The sequence below is a fragment of the Oncorhynchus mykiss genome, chromosome 8 (assembly GCF_057628025.1).
Source record: "Oncorhynchus mykiss isolate SJ-2025 chromosome 8, ASM5762802v1, whole genome shotgun sequence".
Taxonomy (NCBI): domain Eukaryota; kingdom Metazoa; phylum Chordata; class Actinopteri; order Salmoniformes; family Salmonidae; genus Oncorhynchus; species Oncorhynchus mykiss.
The window spans coordinates 69,102,183-69,116,937 of NC_143029.1; the positions used below are offsets into that span (position 1 = coordinate 69,102,183).

The following is a 14,755-nucleotide window of genomic DNA, read 5'->3' on the forward strand; positions in this document are numbered from 1 at the left end:
GGAATTGCAACACAAATATAGACGTGTGTGTGCACCCTTGCTTTGTTCGCGCCTGACTGTGCCATGCCAAACCGAAGAGAAGTAATTCACGGCCAGCCACTGACCATGATGCATGGCTGAATGTCCCACTGGGTATATATAATTAACTGACAGTCCCTCTCTCCCTCTCTCAGTGAGCAGCTCTGTGCCTTCTGTTACTGTGGCGGCCGCAGTCTGCTGGGTCAGGGGGATCTCCAAGTGTTCGACTCCTCGCCTGGACACGAGCGCAATGCGACAGGAGGAGGAGGCCAGGCCAACGACCACAGCAAGGCCAGCAAAGGATACGGCAGAGATGACAGCGGTGTTGACAGAAACACTCAGCCCAGCGATGCAGCCGGAGATGCCAGTTCAGGACAGAGAGGCACACAGAAGTAAGTAGGCCTGGCTGGCTGGATGACACGGCTGTCTGAAAGGGTTTGGCTGGTAAAGCTAGCCTGGTCCGGTCTGGGCGAGCAGGGACGGTAAAATCTGTGATGGCCTCTGTAACCGGTTAATGAGCTGTATGGAACGAGAGCTGGGCTCTCTGCTGCTTTGATGTCACAGGCTGTTTATTTGGCCAGCCTTGCCTGTTCATACAGACGCCTGTCCATACAGACGTCTTACCAATACAGACGCCTGTCCATACAGACGTCTTACCAATACAGACGCCTGTCCATACAAACGTCTTACCAATACAGACGCCTGTCCGATACAGACGCCTGTCCATACAGACGTCTTACCAATACAGACGCCTGTCCATACAGACGTATTACCAATACAGAAGCCTGTCCATACAAACGTCTTACCAATACAGATGCCTGTCCGATACAGACTCCTGTCCATACAAACGTCTTACCAATACAGACGCCTGTCTATACAGACGTCTTACCAATACAGACGCCTGTCCATACAAACGTCTTACCAATACAGACGCCTGTCCGATACAGACTCCTGTCCATACAGACGTATTACCAATACAGACGCCTGTCCATACAGACGTCTTACCAATACAGACGCCTGTCCATACAGACGTCTTACCAATACAGACGCCTGTCCATACAGACGTCTTACCAATACAGACGCCTGTCCATACAAACGTCTTACCAATACAGATGCCTGTCCGATACAGACTCCTGTCCATACAAACGTCTTACCAATACAGACGCCTGTCCATACAGACGTCTTACCAATACAGACGCCTGTCCATACAAACGTCTTACCGATACAGACTCCTGTCCATACAGACGTATTACCAATACAGACGCCTGTCCATACAGACGTCTTACCAATACAGACGCCTGTCCATACAGACGTATTACCAATACAGACGCTTGTCCATACAAACGTCTTACCAATACATACGTCTTACCAATACAAACGCCTGTCCATACAAACGTCTTACCAATACAGACGCCTGTCCATACAGACGTATTACCAATACAGACGCCTGTCCATACAAACGTCTTACCAATACAGACGCCTGTCCGATACAGACTCCTGTCCATACAAATGTCTTACCAATACAAACGCCTGTCCATACAAACGTCTTACCAATACAGACGCCTGTCCATACAAACGTCTTACCGATACAGACGCCTGTCCATACAGACGTCTTACCAATACAGACGCCTGTCCATACAGACGTCTTACCAATACAAACGCCTGTCCATACAAACGTCTTACCAATACAGACGCCTGTCCATACAAACGTCTTACCAATACAGACGCCTGTCCGATACAGACTCCTGTCCATACAAACGTCTTACCAATACAAACGCCTGTCCATACAGACGTATTACCAATACATACGTCTTACCAATACAAACGCCTGTCCATACAAACGTCTTACCAATACAGACGCCTGTCCATACAAACGTCTTACCAATACAGACGCCTGTCCGATACAGACTCCTGTCCGATACAGACCCCTGTCCGATACAGACCCCTGTCCAATACAGACCCCTGTCCGATACAGACTCCTGTCTGATACAGACTCCTGTCCATACGGCCTTGCCTGTCCATACGGCCTTGCCTGTCCATACGGCCTTGCCTGTCCATGCGGCCTTGCCTGTCCATGCGGCCTTGCCAATAAAGACGCCTTACCAATACAGACGCCTGTTCATACAGACTCCTTTCCAATACAGACGCCTGGGCAGGGAGTGAGCAACATGACACAGAAACATCAAAACAAAGGGACACAAAAACAGCAGCAAACAAAGATGTGTGTGCAACATGTCATCATAGTGGATGATTTCAGCTGGCAGCTGAAGTCTAATCTCAGAGTTGATGTCTTGAGTGTCTGATAATGTATTGCATATGCGTGGAGTAAGTGCTTTGTGTACTATTTCATCCTCTCCTGTGTCAGAGGAAGGGTCTGAGTGAGTATATGAATGCTCGTGAACCCCACCTTACCTCTCGCCTCACATTGTGCTAATGTGATCAATTATCTGAGAGGGTTCCAGACATTAACTCTGAACTTTCCAGGGCTAAATTAGCACCCCTTCCCTCGTAAATTAAATCAACAATCCACACGCAGGGCAGAGAGGCCTGTGCATTCACTCTCCTCGCAGGCCTTAATGGATGACCATACTCTGGCTTAGCAGGTCATATTAGCACTCTGCTCTTGAAAGCTAAATTAGCGCCACTCTGCTCCCCCTTGGCAAGCCTTTTCTGCCTGCTGGGGTCCCCAATGGTCCTACTATGCCATGTAGAGTAAGACTAACACGTAAGTGCGTGTGTGCGCGTACTGTGCACTGTGCCAACAAAGGACCCTCCCTGGACGTGTTTCGGACAGCTGTCTAATTTGTTTGTGTTCTTTGGAGCCAATAGTGTCTCTCCCTGGGGTCCCTGTGACGTAATGTGCACAGAGAGCAGAGCGTACATATATACACACACATCCACCGCAACACGCCTGGCAGCGATCCAACGCCAGCCAGGCATTATTGTTGGAGCAGTGTGATTGGTAGTGTCTCTAGGCTAGACTGTGCCACAGAGAGAGAGAGAGGGTGGCAAGAGGACGGAGGGTGAAGAGGAGAAGGACATTTCAAGAAAAGGGATAGAGGATGGAATTGAATGCTAGCCTATTTTGCACAATATGTACGCTCTGGTCAGGAGGGCCATAACAATGAAAAGGCATTATACAGTGAATATCATTATGACTTCTTCATCCTCATCCTAGCCTTCACTCTCTCAGTTTTGGCTGTTTGTGTGTTTACTGTTTACTGAAACCAACTAGTTATTTTAAATGCTAATTCCCTCTTGCCATATTTTCCGCATGCTCGGCAACTCACTAGAGCAAGGACTCTGGGAACCGTTTCCCTTGCAGCAGATTTCATGAGACAGAACAGCCAGCCTCTTGTGTGTCACGACCCGCTTTCACCCCCTCCTCCTCCTCCTCTACTGCTCTCTCCCTTTTCTGCTCTCTAACATTTTTCCTCTCATCCGATCTCTCCTCCTCTTTTCTCTGCCTTATTTCTTCTCATTTATGCTTTGCATCACTTATTTTACTATTTAGTTTTCTATCCCTCTCTTCGTTCCTGCCCAGCTTGCCTCACTTTGCTTTTTCAACTCTTTCTACCTCCGCCTCACCTCCAGTTATTTTAACTCATCTCTCCCTCTTCATCTCTCTTCCAGTGGAGCTGAGAGCCATGGGGAGTTACCCGACCCAGACAAGGCCAGCAGGTTGTGGGATGAGCTGGCTCACGTCGGCCTCCCAGGAGATGTGGACGTCCAGTCTTTCTTTGAGGAGTCGGGGCAGTGCTTGGCGCATCACTGTTGTGCGTTGTGGTCGCAAGGCGTGTGTGAAGGCGAGGGACAATCACTGCTCAACGTGGACATAGCCATCGACTCAGGGAGCACAGAGGTGAGCAGCCCACAGTCCTCTCATGATAAAACGTCTATTAAGTAAATGGGATTATACACTCTATAGAGAATATGATTTAACTGTGTCTATAGATAAGGGTTTCCGTTAGCAAAATGTGACCAGCAGCATTTTAATTGACCGGACATTTGAGAAACTTACCAGACCCATATGTAATGCATTGGCTGTGTAACCTAGTTAGGACGTCCAACCACTTGCTCAGAATGTCAGAAATCAAATTTAGATTGCAAAGGTGTGTGTCCTTCTTACCGAATTTGAAGATGCCAGAATAACTGTCCACATTTACGTTTCCTCAGCCAACAAGATGAGTAATGAACAGCAAAATCACTAGTCTATGTCAATCTACTATCCAGCATAGTAGAAAAGTGTACCTATTCTGTTGGTCAGCTTGTCGTTCTATGTGAGAAAGAAATGGCCTATTCCAAACAAACTCTGGGACATTTGGTATTTGGTATTTTTTAGGATCCCCATTAGCTGTGGCAAAAGCAGCAGACTCTTCCTGGGGTCCACACAAAACATGACACAATACAGAACATTAATAGACATCTCAAGGACAGAACTACATCAATTGGAAACAAGGCATACGTGCCTACATATCAATACATACACACAAACTAGGTCAAATAGTGGAGAGGTGTTGTGCCGTTAGGTGTTGAGCCGTTAGGTATTGTGCCGTTAGGTATTGTGCCGTTAGGTGTTGTGCCGTTAGGTGTTGTGCCGTTAGGTGTTGTGCCGTTAGGTGTCGTGCCGTTAGGTGTCGTGCCGTTAGGTGTTGTGCCGTTAGGTATTGTGCCGTTAGGTGTCGTGCCGTTAGGTGTTGTGCCGTTAGGTGTTGTGCCGTTAGGTGTTGTGCCGTTAGGTGTTAGGTATTGTGCCGTTTGGTGTTGTGCCGTTAGGTGTTGAGCCGTTTGGTTTTGTGCCATTTGGTTTTGTGCCGTTAGGTGTTGTGCCGTTAGGTATTGTGCCCTTAGGTATTGTTCCGTTAGGTGTCGTGCCGTTAGGTGTTGTGCCGTTAGGTGTTGTGCCGTTATGTGTTGTGCCGTTAGGTATTGTGCCGTTAGGTGTTGTGCCGTTAGGTGTTGTGCCGTTAGGTGTTGTGCCGTTAGGTGTTGTGCCGTTAGGTGTTGTGCCGTTAGGTGTTGAGCCGTTCGGTTTTGTGCCGTTTGGTTTTGTGCCGTTAGGTGTTGTGCCGTTAGGTATTGTGCCCTTAGGTATTGTTCCGTTAGGTGTCGTGCCGTTAGGTGTTGTGCCGTTAGGTGTTGTGCCGTTATGTGTTGTGCCGTTAGGTATTGTGCCGTTAGGTGTTGTGCCGTTAGGTGTTGTGCCGTTAGGTGTTGTGCCATTGGGTGTTGTGCCGTTAGGTGTTGAGCCGTTCGGTTTTGTGCCGTTTGGTTTTGTGCCGTTAGGTGTTGTGCCATTAGGTGTTAGGTTTTGTGCCGTTAGGTGTTGAGCCGTTTGGTTTTGTGCCGTTAGGTGTTGTGCCGTTAGGTATTGTGCCGTTAGGTGTTGTGCCATTAGGTGTTAGGTTTTGTGCCGTTAGGTGTTGAGCCGTTTGGTTTTGTGCCGTTTGGTTTTGTGCCGTTAGGTGTCGTGCCGTTAGGTGTTGTGCCGTTAGGTGTTGTGCCGTTTGGTTTTGTGCCGTTAGGTGTTGTGCCGTTAGGTATTGTGCCGTTAGGTGTTGTGCCGTTTGGTTTTGTGCCGTTAGGTGTTGTGCCGTTTGGTTTTGTGCCGTTAGGTGTTGTGCCGTTAGGTATTGTGCCGTTAGGTATTGTGCCGTTAGGTGTTGTGCCGTTAGGTGTTGTGCCGTTAGGTATTGTGCCATTAGGTATTGTGCCGTTAGGTGTTGTGCCGTTAGGTATTGTGCCGTTAGGTATTGTGCCGTTAGGTATTGTGCCGTTAGGTGTTGTGCCGTTGGGTATTGTGCCGTTAGGTGTTGTGCCGTTGTGTCGTTAGGTGTTGTGCCGTTAGGTGTTGTGCCGTTAGGTATTGTGCCGTTAGGTGTTGTGCCGTTAGGTGTTAGGTATTGTGCCGTTAGGTGTTAGGTATTGTGCCGTTAGGTGTTGTGCCGTTAGGTGTTAGGTGTTGTGCCGTTAGGTGTTAGGTATTGTGCCGTTAGGTATTGTGCCGTTAGGTGTTGTGCCGTTAGGTGTTGTGCCGTTAGGTGTTGTGCCGTTAGGTGTTAGGTATTGTGCCGTTAGGTATTGTCGTGCAGTTTGGTGTCGTGCAGTTTGGTGTCGTGCAGTTAGGTGTTGTGCCGTTTGGTGTTGTGTTGTGCCGTTTGGTGTTGTGTTGTGCCGTTTGGTGTTGTGCCGTTTGGTTTTGTGCCGATTGGTGTTGTGCCGTTAGGTATTGTGCCGTTAGGTGTTGTGCCGTTAGGTGTTGTGCCGTTAGGTATTGTGCCGTTAGGTGTTGTGCCGTTAGGTGTTGTGCCGTTGGGTGTTGTGCCGTTAGGTGTTGTGCCGTTAGGTGTTAGGTATTGTGCCGTTAGGTGTTGTGTTGTTAGGTGTTAGGTATTGTGCCGTTAGGTGTTAGGTATTGTGCCGTTAGGTATTGTGCCGTTAGGTATTGTCGTGCAGTTTGGTGTCGTGCAGTTTGGTGTTGTGCCGTTAGGTGTTGTGCCGTTAGGTGTTGTGTTGTGCCGTTTGTTGTTGTGCCGTTTGGTTTTGTACCGTTTGGTTTTGTGCCGTTTGGTTTTGTGCCGATTGGTGTTGTGCCGTTAGGTATTGTGCCGTTAGGTATTGTGCCGATTGGTGTTGTGCCGTTAGGTGTTGAGCCGTTAGGTGTTGTGCCGTTAGGTATTGTGCCGATTGGTGTTGAGCCGTTAGGTGTTGAGCCGTTAGGTGTTGTGCCGTTAGGTATTGTGCCGTTAGGTGTCGTGCCGTTAGGTGTTGTGCCGTTAGGTATTGTGCCGTTAGGTGTTGTGCCGTTAGGTGTTAGGTATTGTGCCGTTAGGTATTGTGCCGTTAGGTGTTGTGCCGTTAGGTATTGCGCCGTTAGGTGTTGTGCCGTTGGGTGTTGTGCCGTTAGGTGTTGTGCCGTTAGGTGTTGTGCCGTTAGGTGTTGTGCCGTTAGGTGTTGAGCCGTTAGGTGTTGAGCCGTTAGGTGTTGTTTTATCTGTTTTTTTTTAGGTTTGCTGTTCAGGTTTGCTGTTCATTTGAGCAATATGAGATGGAATGGAGTTCCATGCAATAATTGCTCTATGTAATACTCTATGTTTCTTGATTGTTTTTGGTTGCCCACTTTGTCAATGAAGTAATCATTAAAATAATTGGCAACATCAAATTGTTTTGTGATAAATAAGCCATCTGATTCGATGGAATTTGTCTTTCTGCCCATCATTTCATTTAAACAACTCAAGTTTTTGTCCCATCAATCTTTATATCATTGATCTTGGCTTCAGAATACAGTTTCTTCTTCTTTTTGTTGAGTTTAGTCACATCTCCTAATTTGCAGTAAGTCAGCCAGTCAGATGCGCAGCCCCTCCTTTTGCCCCATCTCTTTCAACCATTCAGTTTATAAATTCCTCATCAATCCATGGAGCCTTAACTGTCCGTTTCTTAACAGGTGCATGTTTATCAATAATTGGAAGAAGCAATTTCTTAAATTCATCAAGTGCAGCGTCTGGATGCTCCTCATTAATCACATCAGACTAACAAATATTTTAACATCATCCACATAGGAGTCACAGCAAAATCTTATACACTATTTTAGGCCCAGCTGTTGGAACTTTGGCTTTCCTGGATCTAGCCACTATATTGTGATCACTGCATCCAATGGGTACAGATACAGCTTTAGAACAAAGTTCTACAGTATTAGTAAAAATGTGATTGATCTTGTTCCTGTAGTGTTTGTAAACACCCTGGTAGGTTGATTAATAACCTGAACCAGATTACAGGCACTAGGCACTGGTTACAGTAAGAAGCTTCCTCTTGAGCGGACAGCTTGATGAAAACCAGTCAAGATTCCCCATGAAAGTAGACCTCTCTTTTTACATCACATACACTGTCAAGCATTTCGCACATATTGTTTAGATATTGACTGTTATTACTTGGTGGCCTACACTACCGGTCAAAAGTTTTAGAACACATTTCTTTATTTGGACTATTTTCTACTTTGTAGAATAATAGTGAAGACATCAAAACTGTGAAATAACACATGGAATCTTGTAGTAACCAAAAAAGTGTTATATTTTATATTTGAAATTCTTCAAATAGCCAACCTTTGCCTTGATGACAGCTTTGCACACGCTTGGTATTCTCTCAACCAGCTTCACCTGGAATGATTTTCCAACAGTCTTGAACCAGTTCCAACACATGGAACATATATGGCTACATATGAAGCAATTCCCACAATAGGGCTATCTTCTGTATACCCCCCACCTTGTCACAACACAACTGATTGGCTCAAACACATTAAGAAAGAAAGAAATTCCACAAATTAACTTTTAAGAAGGCACACTTGTTAATTGAAATGCATTGCTGGTAACTACCTCATGAAGCTGGTTGAGAGAATGCCAACCGTGTGCAAAGCTGTCAAGGCAAAGGGTGGCTATTTGAAGAATCTTACATATAAATTATATTTAGATTTGTTGAACACTTTTTTTGGGTGCTACATTATTCCATATGTGTTTTTCATAGTTTTGATGTCTTCACTATTATTGTACAATGTAGAATATAGTAAAAAGAAAGAAAAACCCTTGAATGAGTAGGTGTGTCCAAACTTTTGACCGGGGCGGCAAGTAGCCGAGTGGTTTGAGTGTTGGACTAGTAACCGAAAGGTTGCAAGATCGAATCCCCGAGCTGACAAGGTAAAAATCTGTCGTTCTGCCCCTGAACAAGGCAGTTAACCCACTGTTCCTAGGTCGTCATTGAAAATAATAATTTGTTCTTAACTGACTTGCCTAGTTAAATAAAGGTAAAATTAAAAAATAATTAATTAAATATATCAACATCCGAAAAGAAAAGGCTTTAGATGTGCCAAGTGAATCTGCAACCACAACACTTCAATAACACTTGACATAAGATCTTCTCTCAGCATTACAGGGATATGGCTCTGAATATATACAGCAACACCTCCCCCACAAGCATTTCTGTCTCTTCTATAGGTTTTATATCAATGAATGTTATCTGATGCAGCAAGAATGAATTTTATTTCTAAGGATACATATATTAATGTGCACTGGGTAGCTTATCAGAGACAGACATAACACTGAAAAAAGCAGACAAAGCAAGAGAAAGAAATATACATTCAGCAGTCCATTAATAAATTGGTGTGTGTGCGTGCTGCGGGCCTGAAGCTACAAACCCATAGGCTTGGCTCTCATCCCTACCAGGCTTCTGGGAGGGAGGGTGGACAATGAGCCTGTCATAGTGGATGTAAGCAATGTCCCCACGTGCTCTAGCAGCTTTCATGGCTGGGATCAGTTCTTTACTCTTCTGGCGCACAGCTTCAGGATAGTCCTCGTTGAGGAAGATATACAGTTGAAGTCGGAAGTTTACATACACCTTAGCAAAATACATTTAAACTCAGTTTTTCACAATTTCTGACATTTAATCCTAGTAAAAATTCCCTGTCTTAGGTCAGTTAGGATCACCACTTTATTTTAAGAATGTGAAATGTCAGAATAATAGTAGAGAGTATTTTTTATTTGAGCTTTTATTTCTTTCATCATGTTCCCAGTGGGTCAGAAGTTTACATACACTCAATTAGTATTTGGTAGCATTGCCTTTAAATTGTTTAACTTGGGTCAAACGTTTTGGGTAGCCTTCCACAAGCTTCCCACAATAAGTTGGGTGAATTTTGGCCCATTCCTCCTGACAGAGCTGGTGTAACTGAGTCAGGTTTGTAGGCCTCCTTGCTCGCACACACCTTTTCTGTTCTGCCCACAAATTTTCTATAGGATTGAGGTCAGGGCTTTGTGATGGCCACTCCAATACCTTGACTTTTTTGTCCTTAAGCTATTTTGCCACAACACTTTGGAAGTGTGCTGAGGGTCATTGTCCATTTGGAAGACCCATTTGCGCCCAAGCTTTAACTTCCTGACTGATGTCTTGAGATGTCGCTTCAATATATCCACATACATTTTCTGCTTCATGATGCCATCTATTTTGTAAATGGCACGAGCCCTCCTACAGCAAAGCACCCCCACATTCAGAGGTCTGTAACCACCCATTCAGAGGTCTGTAACCACCCATTCAGAGGTCTGTAACCACCCATTCAGAGGTTTGTAACCACCCATTCAGAGGTTTGTAACCACCCATTCAGAGGTCTGTAACCACCCATTCAGAGGTTTGTAACCACCCATTCAGAGGTTTGTAACCACCCATTCAGAGGTTTGTAACCACCCATTCAGAGGTTTGTAACCACCCATTCAGAGGTTTGTAACCACCCATTCAGAGTTCTGTAACCACCCATTCAGAGGTTTGTAACCACCCATTCAGAGGTCTGTAACCACCCATTCAGAGGTCTGTAACCACCCATTCAGAGTTCTGTAACCACCCATTCAGAGTTCTGTGAGCTTTGTTGGTGCTAATGCTACAGTAGACACTGTGGTAAGCCACCATGAATCTATACAGCCTTCACTGTTGGGTGGCCTTTTCCTTTTCACAGCTGAGAGAGGAGAGAGCAGCACTGACAGAGACCATCTTTACCAGCCTTCCTGATCATCTCTCTCTCTCTCGCTCCACCTTCTCACCCCCCTTGTCACCCCCATTAGCAAATCAGCAGCTCCCTTCTCAACTGAATAAAAACATCAGCCCTCCTTGTTTCCTTCATCTGCTCTGGTTAGAAAAGAGTTGAGGAGAGATAACAATATGGTGGAAGTTCATCATTAGGCTGACTTTTACCTGGTCAGTTGGTTCAGGTTAGTGCAGATGAAGGAGAGGAGGCAGGACTGTGTTTGGGGAAGAACTCCTGGGAAAGTCTGAAGAGACCAATACATGTGATATGACACTTTGGGAGAGAAGTGTGAACATCAATGGGCTAATCATGGTGTGACAAATGGAGCAGAATTTAAGTTTTTGATCAAGAAGAACTGAGAGAATGGATGGGTCGTTTCAAGGGAAACGTGTACAGAAAGGGGAACCATAGACTTGCATGAGCAATGTTTTCTGCTACAGAAAATAATTTACTTTAAAACTCTTATGTTTCCCATTGTAGTAGGGTTTTCATATTGTGTCTGTAGGTATGGTAAGGGTCTGGATCTGACTCCCGGTTTAGACCAGGTTACTTAACGCGCTTTGTGCTGATGTAAAATGAATGCATATGATTGATTGACTGGCTGACTGACTCCTCTCTGTCCCCCTCTCTCTAGCACTGTGCATACTGTTAGTCTGACTCCTCTCTGTTCCCCCTCTCTCTAGCACTGTGCATACTGTTAGTCTGACTCCTCTCTGTTCCCCCTCTCTCTAGCACTGTGCATACTGTTAGTCTGACTCCTCTCTGTCCCCCTCTCTCTAGCACTGTGCATACTGTTAGTCTGACTCCTCTCTCTAGCACTGTGCATACTGTTAGTCTGACTCCTCTCTGTCCCCCTCTCTCTAGCACTGTGCATACTGTTAGTCTGACTCCTCTCTGTCCCCCTCTCTCTAGCACTGTGCATACTGTTAGTCTGACTCCTCTCTGTCCCCCCTCTCTCTAGCACTGTGCATACTGTTAGTCTGACTCCTCTCTGTCCCCCCTCTCTCTAGCACTGTGCATACTGTTAGTCTGACTCCTCTCTGTCCCCCCTCTCTCTAGCACTGTGCATACTGTTAGTCTGACTCCTCTCTGTCCCCCCTCTCTCTAGAACTGTGCATACTGTTAGTCTGACTCCTCTCTGTCCCCCCTCTCTCTAGCACTGTGCATACTGTTAGTCTGACTCCTCTCTGTCCCCCTCTCTCTAGCACTGTGCATACTGTTAGTCTGACTCCTCTCTGTCCCCCCTCTCTCTAGAACTGTGCATACTGTTAGTCTGACTCCTCTCTGTCCCCCTCTCTCTAGCACTGTGCATACTGTTAGTCTGACTCCTCTCTGTCCCCCCTCTCTCTAGCGCTGTGCATACTGTTAGTCTGACTCCTCTGTGTCCCCCCTCTCTCTAGAACTGTGCATACTGTTAGTCTGACTCCTCTCTGCCCCCCTCTCTCTAGCACTGTGCATACTGTTAGTCTGACTCCTCTCTGTCCCCCCTCTCTAGCGCTGTGCATACTGTTAGTCTGACTCCTCTCTGTCCCCCCTCTCTCTAGCACTGTGCATACTGTTAGTCTGACTCCTCTCTGTCCCCCTCTCTCTAGCACTGTGCATACTGTTAGTCTGACTCCTCTCTGTCCCCCTCTCTCTAGCACTGTGCATACTGTTAGTCTGACTCCTCTCTGTCCCCCTCTCTCTAGCACTGTGCATACTGTTAGTCTGACTCCTCTCTGTCCCCCCTCTCTAGCACTGTGCATACTGTTAGTCTGACTCCTCTCTGTCCCCCTCTCTCTAGCACTGTGCATACTGTTAGTCTGACTCCTCTCTGTCCCCCCTCTCTCTAGCACTGTGCATACTGTTAGTCTGACTCCTCTCTGTCCCCCCTCTCTCTAGCACTGTGCATACTGTTAGTCTGACTCCTCTCTGTCCCCCTCTCTCTAGCACTGTGCATACTGTTAGTCTGACTCCTCTCTGTTCCCCCTCTCTCTAGCACTGTGCATACTGTTAGTCTGACTCCTCTCTGTTCCCCCTCTCTCTAGCACTGTGCATACTGTTAGTCTGACTCCTCTCTGTCCCCCTCTCTCTAGCACTGTGCATACTGTTAGTCTGACTCCTCTCTCTAGCACTGTGCATACTGTTAGTCTGACTCCTCTCTGTCCCCCTCTCTCTAGCACTGTGCATACTGTTAGTCTGACTCCTCTCTGTCCCCCTCTCTCTAGCACTGTGCATACTGTTAGTCTGACTCCTCTCTGTCCCCCCTCTCTCTAGCACTGTGCATACTGTTAGTCTGACTCCTCTCTGTCCCCCCTCTCTCTAGCACTGTGCATACTGTTAGTCTGACTCCTCTCTGTCCCCCCTCTCTCTAGCACTGTGCATACTGTTAGTCTGACTCCTCTCTGTCCCCCCTCTCTCTAGAACTGTGCATACTGTTAGTCTGACTCCTCTCTGTCCCCCCTCTCTCTAGCACTGTGCATACTGTTAGTCTGACTCCTCTCTGTCCCCCTCTCTCTAGCACTGTGCATACTGTTAGTCTGACTCCTCTCTGTCCCCCCTCTCTCTAGAACTGTGCATACTGTTAGTCTGACTCCTCTCTGTCCCCCTCTCTCTAGCACTGTGCATACTGTTAGTCTGACTCCTCTCTGTCCCCCTCTCTCTAGCACTGTGCATACTGTTAGTCTGACTCCTCTCTGTCCCCCCTCTCTCTAGCGCTGTGCATACTGTTAGTCTGACTCCTCTGTGTCCCCCCTCTCTCTAGAACTGTGCATACTGTTAGTCTGACTCCTCTCTGCCCCCCTCTCTCTAGCACTGTGCATACTGTTAGTCTGACTCCTCTCTGTCCCCCCTCTCTAGCGCTGTGCATACTGTTAGTCTGACTCCTCTCTGTCCCCCCTCTCTCTAGCACTGTGCATACTGTTAGTCTGACTCCTCTCTGTCCCCCTCTCTCTAGCACTGTGCATACTGTTAGTCTGACTCCTCTCTGTCCCCCTCTCTCTAGCACTGTGCATACTGTTAGTCTGACTCCTCTCTGTCCCCCTCTCTCTAGCACTGTGCATACTGTTAGTCTGACTCCTCTCTGTCCCCCCTCTCTAGCACTGTGCATACTGTTAGTCTGACTCCTCTCTGTCCCCCTCTCTCTAGCACTGTGCATACTGTTAGTCTGACTCCTCTCTGTCCCCCCTCTCTCTAGCACTGTGCATACTGTTAGTCTGACTCCTCTCTGTCCCCCCTCTCTCTAGCACTGTGCATACTGTTAGTCTGACTCCTCTCTGTCCCCCTCTCTCTAGCACTGTGCATACTGTTAGTCTGACTCCTCTCTGTCCCCCCTCTCTCTAGCACTGTGCATACTGTTAGTCTGACTCCTCTCTGTCCCCCTCTCTCTAGCACTGTGCATACTGTTAGTCTGACTCCTCTCTGTCCCCCCTCTCTCTAGCACTGTGCATACTGTTAGTCTGACTCCTCTCTGTTCCCCCTCTCTCTAGCACTGTGCATACTGTTAGTCTGACTCCTCTCTGTCCCCCTCTCTCTAGCACTGTGCATACTGTTAGTCTGACTCCTCTCTGTTCCCCCTCTCTCTAGCACTGTGCATACTGTTAGTCTGACTCCTCTCTGTTCCCCCTCTCTCTAGAACTGTGCATACTGTTAGTCTGACTCCTCTCTGTCCCCCCTCTCTCTAGCACTGTGCATACTGTTAGTCTGACTCCTCTCTGTCCCCCCTCTCTCTAGAACTGTGCATACTGTTAGTCTGACTCCTCTCTGTCCCCCCTCTCTCTAGCACTGTGCATACTGTTAGTCTGACTCCTCTCTCTGTCCCCCTCTCTCTAGCACTGTGCATACTGTTAGTCTGACTCCTCTCTGTCCCCCCTCTCTCTAGCACTGTGCATACTGTTAGTCTGACTCCTCTCTGTTCCCCCTCTCTCTAGAACTGTGCATACTGTTAGTCTGACTCCTCTCTGTCCCCCCTCTCTCTAGAACTGTGCATACTGTTAGTCTGACTCCTCTCTGTCCCCCCTCTCTCTAGCACTGTGCATACTGTTAGTCTGACTCCTCTCTCTGTCCCCCTCTCTCTAGCACTGTGCATACTGTTAGTCTGACTCCTCTCTGTCCCCCCTCTCTCTAGCACTGTGCATACTGTTAGTCTGACTCCTCTCTGTTCCCCCTCTCTCTAGAACTGTGCATACTGTTAGTCTGACT

At 47.1% G+C, this 14,755-nt stretch overlaps 1 protein-coding gene across 7 annotated transcripts in view; it reads left to right on the forward strand.

Moving 5' to 3' along the window:
* Positions 1-14,755, forward strand: part of LOC110530401 (histone-lysine N-methyltransferase 2C) — a 139,275-nt gene that overhangs the window by 44,436 nt on the left and 80,084 nt on the right. For all 7 annotated transcript variants that reach the window (XM_036986029.2, XM_036986030.2, XM_090182397.1 and 4 more), the window contains exons 5-6: positions 174-410; positions 3,652-3,880. In XM_036986029.2, coding sequence (XP_036841924.2) covers positions 174-410; positions 3,652-3,880 — 466 coding nt within the window. The remainder of the gene's footprint in view (positions 1-173; positions 411-3,651; positions 3,881-14,755) is intronic.